The sequence below is a fragment of the Coccinella septempunctata genome, chromosome 7, assembly GCF_907165205.1.
Source record: "Coccinella septempunctata chromosome 7, icCocSept1.1, whole genome shotgun sequence".
Lineage (NCBI taxonomy): Eukaryota > Metazoa > Arthropoda > Insecta > Coleoptera > Coccinellidae > Coccinella > Coccinella septempunctata.
In genome coordinates this window covers 3,096,309-3,111,198 of record NC_058195.1, presented here as the reverse complement: position 1 = coordinate 3,111,198, position 14,890 = coordinate 3,096,309, and the positions used below count along the sequence as shown (strand labels likewise).

The 14,890-nt window shown below is 36.7% G+C and overlaps 2 protein-coding genes across 3 annotated transcripts; one reads left to right on the top strand and one right to left on the bottom strand.

The window, feature by feature from the left end:
• Positions 1-27: 27 nt before the first annotated feature.
• LOC123316515 (GATA-binding factor 6-B) lies at positions 28-14,428 on the bottom strand. Of its 2 annotated transcripts, none has more exons than XM_044902625.1 (7): positions 13,902-14,428; positions 9,468-9,620; positions 3,970-4,374; positions 3,123-3,569; positions 2,831-3,062; positions 2,300-2,439; positions 28-1,773 (listed from the first exon to the last, which is right to left on the bottom strand). In XM_044902625.1, exons 1-7 carry the CDS (start codon positions 14,037-14,039, stop codon positions 1,630-1,632), a joined length of 1,659 nt encoding a protein of 552 aa, XP_044758560.1. In that variant the 5' UTR covers positions 14,040-14,428; the 3' UTR covers positions 28-1,629. The 2 variants fall into 2 exon arrangements, with proteins under 2 accessions (XP_044758560.1, XP_044758561.1); XM_044902626.1 differs by having other exon boundaries at positions 14,090-14,427.
• Positions 5,774-9,433, top strand: LOC123316517 (leucine-rich repeat-containing protein 70-like). The gene is made up of 7 exons (XM_044902628.1): positions 5,774-6,020; positions 6,602-6,968; positions 7,597-7,820; positions 7,868-8,063; positions 8,208-8,383; positions 8,575-8,808; positions 9,034-9,433. The coding sequence occupies exons 1-7, from the start codon at positions 5,991-5,993 to the stop codon at positions 9,250-9,252; spliced, it is 1,446 nt and encodes a 481-aa protein (XP_044758563.1). The 5' UTR covers positions 5,774-5,990; the 3' UTR covers positions 9,253-9,433.
• Positions 14,429-14,890: the final 462 nt, after the last annotated feature.

The following is a 14,890-nucleotide window of genomic DNA, read 5'->3' as shown; positions in this document are numbered from 1 at the left end:
AAGATGGGTCGAATATTAAAACAACTATTTAGCAGCTATTTTTATTTGTAAAAAAATATCATAACTTCTAAATTAGTCATCCGTTTTCAAAATGGTTAATGCAACTATTAACAAAATTTCTTCAAACGCTTTCTATAAAGTCAAAATGAGTGTATAGGTACACACGTTGGTAATATTAAAAATACCATCTACATATCACAACTGCTCCAAAATGTGTTGATGATTGGTATAAATACACAGAAAAATACTAAAGTGTCCATTCGATTAGAAAACAGGGGAAATAAGCAACAGTTTCAAAGAATCCAACCAAAAAGAGCAACAGTAACACACAATAAAAATTTAGCAAACAAAAAAGCTGCCAAAACATGTCATTCAACTGATTGAGTTAAAAAAAATTACAATACTGATTTTGATATAATAAGTTATAAGTTAAATAATGTTAAAAAGAAATATCACTCGAGACATTAATACTTAAAATTAGCTTCAAAATTTTTTAATTTCGAAGAATATTGCCGTTGAAATAACAGAAATTTCATACAAGCTGCACCATAAAAAATTAAAGAAATGCTTTCTCTAAACAGAAGATGTAAATATATATAAATTAGGGTTTTCAAGAGAATCGAAATAAAAGAATATATACAGATTAAATCACATTGGTTCTGTTACGAAATCATTATAAGAGAGCAAACAGACTTGAATTTTTGAAATAAATATGGGTAGAGTATTAAAATTACGCAACTAAGCTTTTCACACGTTACCAATTAAATGTAAAATTTCATAACCATAAATAAAGAGAAATAAAAACTTTGACCGTATGTGAAATTCTCGAATCTTACAAGAGTTAAATTATAGTTAACCTTATTTATACTGAGTATTAGAAAAAAATAACATTCAGAAAATGTTAAGGTACTACTGGCTTTCTAACAAACTTTTGGTTACAATTATTATTCTGTAATCGGTAAAAATAATGCATGGAAAATATCACATCTGTTACAAATATATAAGTAAAGCTTTTTTTCAATATAAAAAATAAGTTCTTCGTTCACTTTTAAATTGTCATCGCTCGAGTTGTAAAATACTAAAAACTGAATATTCTGGCCTATAAACGCACGAATCTATGCAAATTCGAAAATGATCAAGATTTTGTTTATTTTCGAATTTGTATAAACCACCGGCATACCTGAAATACGTCTCATCAGTTGTATTACCGAAAAAAAAAAATAAGTACTGGTTGAAGTAATACTTTGAGGTTTCTGCTCAAAAAATGATCTAATACTATTACTCACTGGTTCTGGGTGCATTTTCTTTTACATTAACTGGTTTAATCTCATCAATACAAATAACAACCTGAAAACTTAACAAACTGGCAAATAGTCACTATGTTGGCTACACAAATAAATCATTCACTCACTGTAAATCTCGCGTAATCCTGAAATTCAATTTTTTTGATAAGCTACAAATATGTGCATACAATTCTGTATTGATTTTCGAGTTAGAAGGAAAAAAAATTGAACTTCACGACCTAGAGCAACTCAACTTGTTATATATATAATACTTTCTCAAATACCAACGCGATTTAAGTATTTAATATCACGGGGAGCATGGGGTTTTTATTATTGCGACACTGTTTCAGCGAGTTTCCGTTTCCGTTATTTGGGTCGATACCAAATTTAGTGGTAGTTCATCGGCCATAGTTTCATCTTCGGAGTCCATTTCGGCGGTTGAACCCCCAGGCGATTCACCTTTAGGCAAGAAATTGGAGAACTGTGGATCCTGAAATATTAACGTGCAATTCCAGAACCTTTATCCGATCAAGTTTTGGTCAGTTATACAGGTTGTTTTCAAGGGTGAGGCTCCTTCTTGACAGAAGATAGAAGTCGTCAAAATAAGTCATTTTACCACAAATTGTCTATATAAAATATTGATGATGGCGGAGTTACAACCCCTAAAAATTCGACAAAATATCTCCAGCATCGAAAAAACGAAACAAAACATCATCCGAGTCTATCTGATTAGTTGCATCAGGTCACTTGAAAAAATGGTTGTATCGTCCGGTTTGGCGTGAAAACACTGTAGAAACCGACACAGTTATTCAAAGTGATTGTGTTGACAAAGTGCTATTATTATTACCCCATTTTTCGAGGGATCGAAGAAGAAGAAGAAGATTGTGATGACCATCTTGAAAATTTTTGTGAATTTGAATGATTTTAGGTAAAACGCATCATTTTGACCAGTTCAACTTTCTGTTGAAAAAAGCCTCATCTTTAAATGCACCCTGTAGACGTTTCCTTTCGTTTACCTGAATGAGGGGAAAACTGGATGCTTTGTGACCTTGAAGGGCCATCATAAGATGAGGCTGTAACTGTTTTCTGAGCGCAGATAACATCTCTTCAGTCTCCTTAGTTTCCATAGTATTTATATTTTTTTTCGAGTTTATTGCTGCAAAGGGAAATAGTTCAAAAGATACATTTTAAAGGTTTGAATAGTAATACAGGTAAAAACGCTTTGAAATGGATCGGTAGATTAAAAACATACACTGGCTTTGACCCAGGGGATTTACAAGCGCCAGAACTAAGTGCTTCAGGAGTTCATAAACACTTTCAAACACTGAAATTCTTCTCTTTTTCTCGTATGGACAAAAAGTACTAAGTCTAGTTACAAAAATGGACATTAGGTGGTGCAACTTAGAGATTTCTAGGCTCAAATGAAGAAATTTAAACCTAAACTCCGGAATTGCGACATGTTTTTGCACAATCTGGCAACAAAAAGTACGAATGACATCTGTTCTCGCATGCGCAATTTGACTCTAACTTGTTTACCCCATCATTACCTTTCTGTTTATCCTTCTGGTGCTCTTCACTGGCCTTGGGTCTTCTGCGTCTCGTATGTATCGTGTCCCTTCTCATCGTATGAGGTCTGTCCACTCCGTGTAGTTTATAGTATAACCCGCAAGCATTGCAAACCATTTCTCCTTTGAGGTTACGCCGCCATATTGTTGTCGTTTGTGTGCCGCAGTTCGTACAGGCAAGATCAACCCTCCTAGTCATGTTATTAGGACCAGTCTGCCGACATGAAATTGCGTGTGGATTAAAGATAGATTAAGTGTTTTAATCAGAACCAACCTTTCCTCCCTTGACAATAGACAGACTACACCAAGAATTCGCACTCGAGAAATCCATAAACTCTTCGGTATCTTCACTGGGCGAACTGGTCACAAACTTATTCTCCTCAACGTTGGCTTTGGTGGGATAACTCTGTTTCCTTCTACCGGAGGTCTTCATGCTCTGTTCCGATTGCGAACCGTCCTTCATGACTGTCATGTTTCCCCTTCCGTCTATTGTTGCGCTAACATAGTGACTCGGACTCGGCGTGATGCTCATGCCCAACTTCCTACAGGTGATGAGTTTCTTGAGAAGTTGGCTGGCCTCTCCCGTTAAGGGTAAAGATGGGTTGTAGCCGTTTTGAGATAATGCGCACCAAAGGTTCCTGTTGTCCTCTTGTTTATGGGTGTCTGAGGGATGTGGCGACGGGGCACTATGCGTCGTGGAGTTTGAGGTGTCCTCTGGCGCCTGAAAATATCACCAATTACCCTCAAAATTAATTCATCCCCCATCGATGCATGAAGTGAGCATTTTGACGTTCATAAATCTCATTTGTCAAACGTCAATCACTTGTCCGTGGAGGGCAGACTACCCAACATACACTTGCGCGCGAAATTTAAATTTCGTTTAGTTATCTTGATTTTCCCAGTTTCTCAGGAAATTTTTCCCAACTTTTTTTTTGTTAAAACCTTCTACGAAGTACTCGGAATGTTTTAAAGAATAAATGAATGAAATCGGTTCAGCCGTTTTTACGCGATCCGATGACAACGCAAGACAACTGTTTTGATTTCTTTTCTCTGTCCAGAATCTCTAAATTATACATAGTTTTTCGAAATTTTCAGTCAGTTTATCTCATTTATTTCGTTACCTGTGACATGTCAACTTCTAATCTCTCCGGGTCCGAACTGTTACTGTATTCCGAAGCATTATCGTCTTCTTTTATGTAACCTATCTCGGGAACGCACGTAACATTTTCGGCCTTCTTAGAGAGATCAGCCGGTTGATCATTCTCTTGGACCATGCTGCCAACGCCGCAATTCCTGTAATCCAGCGCCTCATTCGGGGATCCTACGTTGCCGTATTTTATCGAGTTTTCGGCTTTGATCTTCAATAAGGATTCCTGTAAATTGTTCGGTTCCACGTCTTTCGGTCTGTTCTGGTCGGGTTCCGTCCTCGAGTTGGGATCGCAGGGTTCTATTATTAAACGACCGTTCGCTATCCTGAAGGTGTTCACCATATTTTCTAAGATGTTGCTTGATTGTCGTACTTTCTCCTGAAAAAAAATGCCAGAATTATTCAATTTGCTCTCTTATGTGGCGAAAGTTGGAGAATCAATCGAAAATCACCTCTAAATTACTTTCAAGACTACCAAGTTAGCATCCCTGCTTCGTTGCCAAAGTTTTTTTTTAGAAATTAAATGAAACTATGTCAAGATTGATAACTCCGCCTTAAAACATAAGAAGTTTTCTTGGGGCATTCAACTCAATTCGAATTTTCCACCGAAATATACAGGGTGTCTGTAAATAAATGCTAAGGACTTCACGACATGATTCCTGGATGAAAATTAGCAGGTGTGGTTTCATTTATCCTGTCAATCCCTGTTAGTTAATTGTTAATGACGAGTTAAACCTTCTGATAAAAAAATCACTTATTGAACCAAAGTGTAAAGACATTTTTATAACAAAAAAGTCAACAAATACGATGTACACGAACACTCTGCAAAAAATGGAACAGGTCTCCAGAGCCGTTTGCATAAAAAAATGTGATCCAAGGTTTAAGAGATAACAGGTCAACAAATGAACTCGGTTCACAACGTTTACACATAGTGAACTCAATGTAATTGATGCAAAATTCGATCGACTGATTTTCAAGATTGCAAGTTGAGGAACTTGAGAAAATACAAAGGTGGAACAATTAAAAACCCGGATCAAGCATTCACCTATCGTACCTTCCAAGACCCATTATCCTCCTTATAAGCGAACCTGAAGTCGACCGTGAGAAAATAAACGAAACCTGCTGATCGCACGCAGCGTATGCGTAACGCCGGCATCGCTCACCTATTTCCCAAAACAAAAATAAAAAATAATAAGTCAGGTAGCTGGGACAATGGAAGATTAGTCATCCGGACTGATTCAGAAATTGTACGTGTGGAATTGCCACAAACATACCCGTGTGTGCAAGTCGCAGATTTAATGGCTGAAACAATCGATTTGTTTTCCGTCGAGGTTTCAGTTCAGATCTGTTGGTGCGACAAGTTCCAAGCGGGAAAATCCATGAGATGTGAGTATTCGAATCAGAAGATGAGCTTTCTACTTGATACATGAGTTAACAATATGCACTTTAATTTAGACATTTCAGTCCAGGGCTCTGAACCGCATATATAAGGTGAAAAAATCTACTTCAATATATTTAAATTTCGAGTTTAATCTTCGAGCGAGTCCCAGAAGTATTCAAGCAATCCCTCAATAACTTCAAAGATTATTTCTACTCCTAACTACCAACAATCAATACCTGAAAAAATACCATTGAAACCAAAGCGATTACCCTATCTCATCCACAAGTCAATAGTCTATATAAGTGTACTTTCCAAACATTAAAATCTTCTGGATTCAATCGAATACACATACACAATCCATATTTGACTGTTTACACGTCGTTCAAGCTCACTTACACCTTTTATTTCACGTTTTTCAGTCGGATCATCGGAAAAAATAGAGCTTGGAAATGAGTGAAATTAACGTAATCATTAAGACAACAAGATAATGCTATCGGGGAGGCATTAATCAGAACAATTCATACGATACACACAGATCGTGATGGGACTGTAGTCATTGGAATAGACTGCATGAGGATCTTTGGGAGGTTTTCTTTTACTTATTTGTGGCCAAAATGTGTAAGCAGCTCAGAAAATTAAGTGTGGTAAGTGGTCGTTCATCTTCATCAATTTCCCTCATGACATTAGTTTTAAGTGAGTAATCTATAAAAGTTCCAATACTTCCAATATTCGAATTTTTACCACTAGGGCATAGATTCAAGGAAACGTGTCATTGTATTGGACTCATTCAATGGGGAATTCTCGTCAATTTGGGTTATCACTGCATATGCAAGTTTCATTCATGTTTTTTTCAAATGCACCGCGGAAACTATTCAAAATCATTCTTCAAATATGGGGTTTTAAAATTTAAATCGCTTGGTTTCAAGTTTACGATTTGGCAACAGCGCCAACTAGAAAATAAAAAGAACAATGTCCGATCAGCATGTTTATAAAATAACAGCGGTTGATTTTAAAATCCTATACAATTTTACGACCTTCCTCGTTCGTCGCAGACTTCATAGACAGCCATCTTTGTCTATCTCATCAAGATAATGTATTTGTTGTCCTTTATTATCGAGGCATATTGCAGTCGATGTTGCCAACTTGTGCAATTGAAATGAAACGCTTTAAATTTAAAATACCCATTTTTATTTTTCATTTTATTACTAAATATTCTCCTTTACAGATACTATGTTTATTGCTCATCGTTTCAACGAGAGCAGACGACAATCCTGACGAAAATTTCTCAAATTTCGAGACGTCCGTCGACGTTTGCAACAAATGTGAGTGCAACACCTACTCCGACCTGTTTTTCCTCAACTGTAAGAGCCGAGACATGCACCATACCCTCAGCAACTGGCCGAGCCACGAGAACAAGACATTGAGAGCGACATTCAGCTACAACATCATAACCAGCCTGGAGAAATTCCCTTCTAGTAACTGTTCGGCCATGTTAACTCTGTCCCATTGCAGCATAAAATACTTGGCGCCGGGTCTTTTCGAAAATATGAAGAACGTCAGCTATGTGGACTTCAGTTACAACCTCCTGACCGGTGAGTTTAAATGATGCCAATTTTTTAACGATAACGATCAATCAATTTCATTCCTTCATGCAACAGTTCTTATCCTTGAAATTTGAAAAAGCTAGAGAGGTATTGTAAGATATACTTTTCTGAACTTAACCTAAATACTAGCTAAAATGATTCTGAACCTAACCTAACCTAACCTAAATACTAGCTAAAATGATTCTGAAACCTAACCTAACATAACCTAAATACTAGCTTAAATGATTCTGAAACCTAACCTAACCTAAATACTAGCTAAAATGATTCTGAAACCTAACCTAACCTAAATACTAGCTAAAATGATTCTGAAACCTAACCTAACCTAAATACTAGCTAAAATGATTCTGAAACCTAACCTAACCTAACCTAAATACTAGCTAAAATGATTTTGAAACCTTACCTAACCTAACCTAAATACTAGCTAAAATGATTCTGAAACCTAACCTAACCTAACCTAAATACTAGCTAAAATGATTCTGAAACCTAACCTAACCTAAATACTAGCTAAAATGATTCTGCAACCTAACCTAACCTAAATACTAGCTAAAATGATTCTGAAACCTAACCTAACCTAAATACTGGCTAAAATGATTCTGAAACTCCAATTTTTCTCAAGGTGACCAGGTCTCTAAAGAAAAATTCAAAGGTCCCTATAACAACAAGGAAAACGAACCAATAGAGATCAGACATTTGAACTTGGCCTATAACCGGATTCACTCGCTGAAAAAATCCCTCTTCGAGCATATGCCTAGACTGAAGCACCTCAGTTTGGAGGGAAACCGTTTTAAAATTCTCGACCTGCAAACGCAGGCGGCTCTGACTTCCGTGCCTAATCTAGAGGTGAGCCACAACCTACCCAGACGACCAAACATAACCTTATATTTCAGTATCTGAATTTAGGAAACAACGGCCTGAGAGAACTGCCCAGGGAATTGTTCAAGGAACTGAGGAAATTGTTGGAGATCAACCTGTTCAAAAACCAGTTTGAGCAGGTCCCCGATGTTCTGGCTAACGTTGACGCCTTGGAAGTGCTCATTTTGGATTCTAACCTCATTTACGAACTGACAGATGGAACATTCGCAGGTAAGCAAATGGTAAGATGGGGGAATGTTAAAAACAAGGACTTTAAAAAACTTATCGGGAAGTTTGAAACCTGATGGTATTTATCTCCGAGTTTATTATGCATAATATGGACTGAGATATGGCGATGACTCAACTTTATTTCAGGTTTTGACAATTTGATTGAGTTATCGCTCAACAACTTGACAAACGTGGTCGAAGTACATGCTAATACGTTCACTCCTTTGAAAAAATTGAGGAAATTATTCATGTCCGATAATAAGTATTTGGAGGTAATAGAAAATGACGCTTTTGGTAGAGGAAATGGTATGTCGATAAGGGAGGTGAGTAAAAAATATCAAGCCACCAAAAATGACTTTTTTCAAAGTAGTAGTAGCAACTAGTTTCGGAATTTTTATCCCATCATCAGAGCACCATTGCTGGAAGTGTATGGCTCATCTCATATATGCCATTTTGCGTTTTTAACTGATTGAGGTACTTTTTATACGTCAAGTGCACACTTCATATGTTTCAGCTCTATTTGAACAACAACAATCTGATGGACATTCCTTCGGTACTTCTGGACTGGCCCAGCCTGCACGTTTTCGAATTTAACGGTAATCCGCTTCTGTGCAGCTGCAACCTGTACAACATCTCCAAGAGCCTGGATAAAAGGATAACAAGATTGAAGGCAGGACCATACTGCATTGGAGACGAAGAAATGAGCTTTCAAGTATTCTCTATAGACGATAAAGTATGCAGGGAAGGCGTAAGTAAATCGATATGGTTACTTCTTAGTTGACAGCTTGTCAAGCAAACTTCAAATGTCACTGTCATCTTAGAATAGGTTAGATGTCACTTCATACGTATAGCTGTTAGGAAATTGTTTGCTTTAAAATCACGTTTCTTCCAGTAAATCATTTTTTGTTGTTGAACATCTAGATACTTTGTGTGTATTGTTAGTTTTTTCGCCTGAGAATTGTTGTTTTTTCAGTACCTCGCAAGTTTATCCTTCAGGAACGACTTCAGACGAAAGTTCTCGGCTATCAGAGTGGTTCTGATCACAGTAAGCCTAGTCGCCTTGACGGCCACCTTTGTCGCGATCGTTGTCTGTTTCGCGAAACAGAGGAAGTACGGCATCCTGGGCCAGAACCAGTTCTCGAGAAGTACAACCATACTATACAACCCATTGAGCAGGCAGCCGACATTGTGATGTGCGCTGATCAATCCGAAATTTTTTTTTTTTCGGTACAGCGCGTTTTTTTTTTCTTTCCACGCATTTTCACAGGAAAAATACATATTTGTTCTTGATTCCTATTTTTGATGTACAAAGGAGTGGATATTTTCTATATATTAGTTTTTAATGAACAGAAATAAAGAAATTCAAAGAAAAATTGAGGACTATCTCATTGGACTCATTATGCTTACCTCAGAAGTTCCTGTCAACTGTCTGGTATATAAAAGAAACTGATTAAGGATATCTTCTGCCCGTCGTGCATTCTCTCTAAACTGGAAAAGTGCCTCCACTTGCTTGATGCACTGCGGGCAAATGACATGAGGTAGTGAATCCCTGTCCGATATCTGAAACAAACAAAACAATTAATAAAAAACCTGACTAACGGTGGGTGATTACAATTCTCTTTTTAAAACCTGAAAACTTTGTACAAAAACACAACGAAACACTGCGAGTACAAAAGCATGTAAAACGCACGAAATAAGGGAATTAAAAAATGGGGACGTGCCTTTAATTTGAAAAATACGCATGACAGCATAAACCATAGAAATACCAAACGTCACTGGTCCGAATGGAAATATTCTGTCAAATTTAAAAAATCAAATTTCCTTTTAGAATTATTCGGACAATTGTTGTATTACGGAATAGAATCAGATCTAAATCATCAACATAAAGATCGGCATTCTCTTTCATACGACTCAAGGAGAAAATGATCCGTCAGTGGCATCATACATAATAACTACTTGAGGTAAAAACAGTGGCGCACTCAATATATCTGCTTCCAACTGGACACTTGTCGATTAAACATCTTCTGTAGCCAGATATTAAGCTGCGTCTGGACTTTCTAGGCCTACTGGGATGTCAATCCTTCTTGAATGTATACTATATTTCCTTCCCAATAGTCAGTCACGCCCTTATTCATTGCCCTTCGGTTCCGCCACTGGGTAATAATTTGATCGAGAATAAAGAGGATCAGATTGATTTGAAAGTGCATTCGATCTAGGCCTGTAACGCGATACTTGAATTAATATCCAAGAGGTAATTATGTAAATGCAGAAGAGAAGAAACTATCCGTTTTTATGTAACTTTCAATTCGCCATCATCAGCTCTTCGATTGTGTATACATTTAATGGATTGCTTGATGGGAAAACTGAACTTGACGGGAATCATTACGAACACTCTCGATTTCTCTACAAAGATGAGATGAAATCAATATTAGTTTTGTATCATATTTCAGTAGGGGCACTCTGTATATTTCAAAATCCAGAGTATCATAAATATTCCGATGAGGTTCGTGGAATTAATTAGCAAATATAGAAGATTTACACGGCTTTCCTGTTCATTCCAGAGGTTTAACCATAGACAAACACTGGTTCAACCATAGACGATTGAGCACATGTGTTTAATAGGTCTATGGGTTCAACAATCAGAATAACCTCAAATAACCTTCAAATTCAAATCGAAAAGAGACCAATTAAAGAAGAGGAAAAATGAAACACGTTAGAGGTATTACTTTACAGACATAAAGTCGATATCTTCCCGTTATTGCGGCGTTTGTTTATCGCTCACGTAACCTGAAACGAACTAAACCTCGTGATGAATTTATTAAATACAGATCGGTCAGAGAGAGACTGGGATATTGCCAAAGCGTTCGCCGGACTCTATGACAAATGCAATTTACAGGAAATACTTTCTAAGTTCGACATCTCTGATGTATGTTATTCTCTCGCTTTAGATAGAATTTAAAGTTTCCTCTGTAGCTAATTCGTGGCAGTATAATAAGTTCTATATTTCATTATGTTGCATTACCTACCTGCGCTCCACTATCGGACGCTATTACATGATCCCCTTTTATTGGCAATATCTGCCAGCGAGTTTCATTTCGAACTGTGGGAATATTTCGTTTTTATTGCGAACGCTTTCGCGTCTGAACAGAAATCAGTTTCATGTATAGAGCGTTCATTAAAATTCGTCGTCAAATAAGCAGTGGAATCTTGGAACATAGATATCTATGTTCCTGGAGTGGAATTCCATGTTCTATGTTCTTCAAACGAAGATGATTCAGTGATTTCAAGTGATACCAACTGTTGAATCATTCAAGCTTTTTTCTAGTAGATGGCACCATTGACCAATGTTCTTATGAAAACAAAGAATATTAAATTTTTGATACCAGACCAATTTCGAGTTCAACTTTTTTTCGCTAAAGATTCAATTAATAGCTTTATAGCATGAATTCTAATTCCAAAAGCATTCTACCTAATCAGCATGAAGCATTGAAAACCTTATAGGGCAATCACACACATCAGAACCGTGGGCAGCAGGCGCTCATTGAATATTCCAGAAATGACAAAAAACGGGGATAATAGGCAAAATACCGTCCAATTAAACAATTATACGAGATGTGTCCAACCCAATAACGTAATCTCCACTTAAGGATAGGCTCGCCTTCTAGATATATCTAATATCACTAGAAGCGCTATGAGTCACTTGAGCTATGAGCTGTATTGTATTTTAACAGTTGTACGAGGAGACGATCGCATGAATTCATCATGGATTCATAGGATCAGCTAATTTGCATCTTTTGATAGTGAATGTTGAAATGTTTACATGTTCCGATGAACGTTAACGTTAGAAATCGTCTTATCCTGTTTGATAATGTGGGTACGGAAAGGTGACACCTACGTTTTTGAACGATTACGAATTGTTCCTAGGATCTTGTGAAACCTTATAAGGAACAAACCTTTTACTTTTGGTATACCCCAATGCTGCGATGTTACGCAAATAATCGATTAACACTAATTCGACCTGTGGTCAGACAAAATGTCATCGCTAGGATCGTGGAAAAAAAACATGAATCATTTTCTATGCTTTCGCAATGATGATTTTTTCCCATGGACATAGAGACATTCTGTAATTAATGAGTATTTCTATGGTTTTATTATATGCTTATAAGGGAAATTTTTCTAATTTTTATAAGATTTGGCAAAAAAATTCTTTTCATAAGTAATGGTATGAACAAAACTGGCACCTATCCGAATTCAATATTATAAGCAAATGGTAACTGGATGGTTTTCTGCAAATTCGTGCACCTTGAGAAGATGGATGAGTAAATAGCTCATCTTCTTGGATGAGTTTGTGTTTATTTTCACTTCGGTTACAACCGGAAACTTGTGGTGGCAACAGATACGTGTGATTTAGATCAAGAATTTCCGTAGATTCTGTACACGACTCGCATATGTAAAAGCGAGATTGAATTTCCGAACTGAGTTCACATGTATTACAAGGGACGAGAGGTGGGTTTCTAAATTTAAATCGTGTCTATATCCTCCAGAGCCTCTGATAAGGCAGCTGCTGGAGTGCTAGAGTCAAAGCGGAACTCGAGAAGCAATAGCAATATCATCTTCAGCCCGCAACTGTTAGCACAGATTGTGAAATATTTTTACCTATTGAGGAAAAGAGCAGATGTTCTTGAATATAATATGAAAGTTAGCTCAATAAAATAGTGAGAAATTCAAAATAAACGGATTACGATTGATATTAACCTTTCATCGATATTCAATAGAACTTTTTTTTTGATATCATGGACAGTAAACAGAGCAGTTACTGTTTATCATTATCAGTTGTAACGTGATCAAATGTCAATGTGAATTATACCATTTAAAAAATACATAATATAATTTATCACTCACCTTGAAATGTAAGAAATGTTATCAATGGAATGATAAAAAACCAATCTTTGAACAGTTTCATAAAAAACCAGTAAGCATCAATAATGAATCCTAAATATAAAACCAAAATACATGGTGGGACTTCATAAAAATAATTGACAGAATTAGATAATATAGGGCTAGACAGAGGTTGATTTTTTCATGTAAATTACTACGAGTAAAATCCCAAACCAACGGAAACAATTCTGAACAGTGGACATTCGCAATTTTTCAATGATTATTCAAAATTTAGGCGTAAGCTGGGAAAATTCCAGGGTTATTTTAGTATTGTTTGTCTTCCAAACACTATTTCCGCCCAAAGAAAAAGATCAAGAAAATATCAAAAAGATCAATGATTAAGAACATAGACATGTGTGAATAGGTATTTATTTCTTCTTAAATAACTAAATTCGGTAGCAATCGACAATGAATTCTTGATGGAAAGAACTGGTCTACTGTGCATCCATTAAAACTCGTAATGTTTTTTATTCAAAAGGATTATTTGAATGGACGAAACCTGTCGGTTCCAACGCTTCAAAGCACAAAGAAACTCTTATCACAGCCTACTCATCTCTTATCTCCCTCATCTTGCCAAACTTTCTCTAGCAAAACACAATCGTCCAGGTAAACCCAGGTAGAAACTAAAAGAATTGTATTATTAACGCAACTGGACTGCTGCGATGGAACACAATGCATCTACAGTCCCACGCAGATAAAAAAAAATTTTCGTAACAGAACTGGTGCAGAGATATGGTCTTAAAATAGACTTAAAATGCAGCTGTAAGTCGTTATCAAAGAAGTCTGGAAGTTTTGACAACCTAGAACAAAGATAAACGCAAGAACCAATGACACATTCCTTTAGGTTAATTCGCAGTTTCGTTTACCTCTATTTGTTTTGGAATAATAAATCGAACGACTTACCATTATTGAAAGACACGTCATGATTTTTCTGGGTACATTTCTGTCTGAGGCAGTGTTGTCGAACAACGACAGGGCCTCAGCATCTTCTGATAAACAAAGACGACACAGTTGATAGAACTTTGGCGGTACATTACACATATTCGACACTATCTAAACACATAAACGAAGACACATTTCAAACCACTTACTTCAACATAAATTTACGTTTTTCACAGCCGGATTGTTATTGTTTCAGGATTGAAAATCGCCGATTTGAACGCGAAAGTAAATTCATTTCTGAGAACGTACAATTTAAGGCACTGCCATGGCCAGTATTAAAAAGGTGCTTTGATTAGAGAGCACGGTGCCTCTCTTATCATGCTGCTTATTGTATCCGCCCACAGGGGACGCCACAGGATGATATGCTCTGCTGATTTATCTTCCGAATGATCTGAATTTTTCGTTAAATGCCACTGGCAGTTTTCAAGATATCAAGGTTGTTAAGGTTTCCTTCTAGGAATCGAACCCAGCGTTATGCTGATACTGCAAGGTTTCGCTCAATTCGATTTTAATTCCGATAATATAAATAGATAAGAGATAGTTTCTCATGCGCAGATGCGAGACCCGTTCATTCACTTGCTACAGAAATAAATCTTGTTCTTTTCTCTCTTATCACTAGATAGTTCACAGGAGAGCGCTCTACGTAAAACCAAAATGCCACAATCTACTTTTCGCTTGAAACTTACGAAAACGACAATACATTCGAAGAAAATGTTATCTCACACTTTTCTGTTAACTAATGTGCAATAAAAAACAACCTTTCCGAGTACAAATGTTGCCTTTGAATGTTTTCAAGCAACAGAAGTTTTACGTAAATCTTCCCTTCATCATCGCAATTATTCGTAGAGAGAGAAGGGTACATCCTCCTATTTCAGTTTTTTATGACCGCACCAATAGGAACGTACAAGGACCATTTTTCAATCCAAAATACAAATTCGAAGGACCATTTT

What these genes read in the sequence shown, in the direction of transcription:
- LOC123316517 (XM_044902628.1), top strand. Translation starts at nt 5,991, where the DNA reads ATGTGTAAGCAGCTCAGAAAATTAAGTGTG. An exon ending in GACAGATGGAACATTCGCAG is followed by an intron (nt 8,064 to 8,207) that starts GTAAGCAAATGG and finishes ACTTTATTTCAG; the next exon opens with GTTTTGACAATTTGATTGAG. An exon ending in ATGGTATGTCGATAAGGGAG is followed by an intron (nt 8,384 to 8,574) that starts GTGAGTAAAAAA and finishes CATATGTTTCAG; the next exon opens with CTCTATTTGAACAACAACAA.
- LOC123316515 (XM_044902625.1), bottom strand. Translation starts at nt 14,039, where the DNA reads ATGTGTAATGTACCGCCAAAGTTCTATCAACTGTGTCGTCTTTGTTTA. An exon ending in AGTTGACAGGAACTTCTGAG is followed by an intron (nt 4,375 to 9,467) that starts GTAAGCATAATG and finishes ATTTTTTTTCAG; the next exon opens with GAGAAAGTACGACAATCAAG. An exon ending in CCAGTTTTCCCCTCATTCAG is followed by an intron (nt 1,774 to 2,299) that starts GTAAACGAAAGG and finishes TTAATATTTCAG; the next exon opens with GATCCACAGTTCTCCAATTT.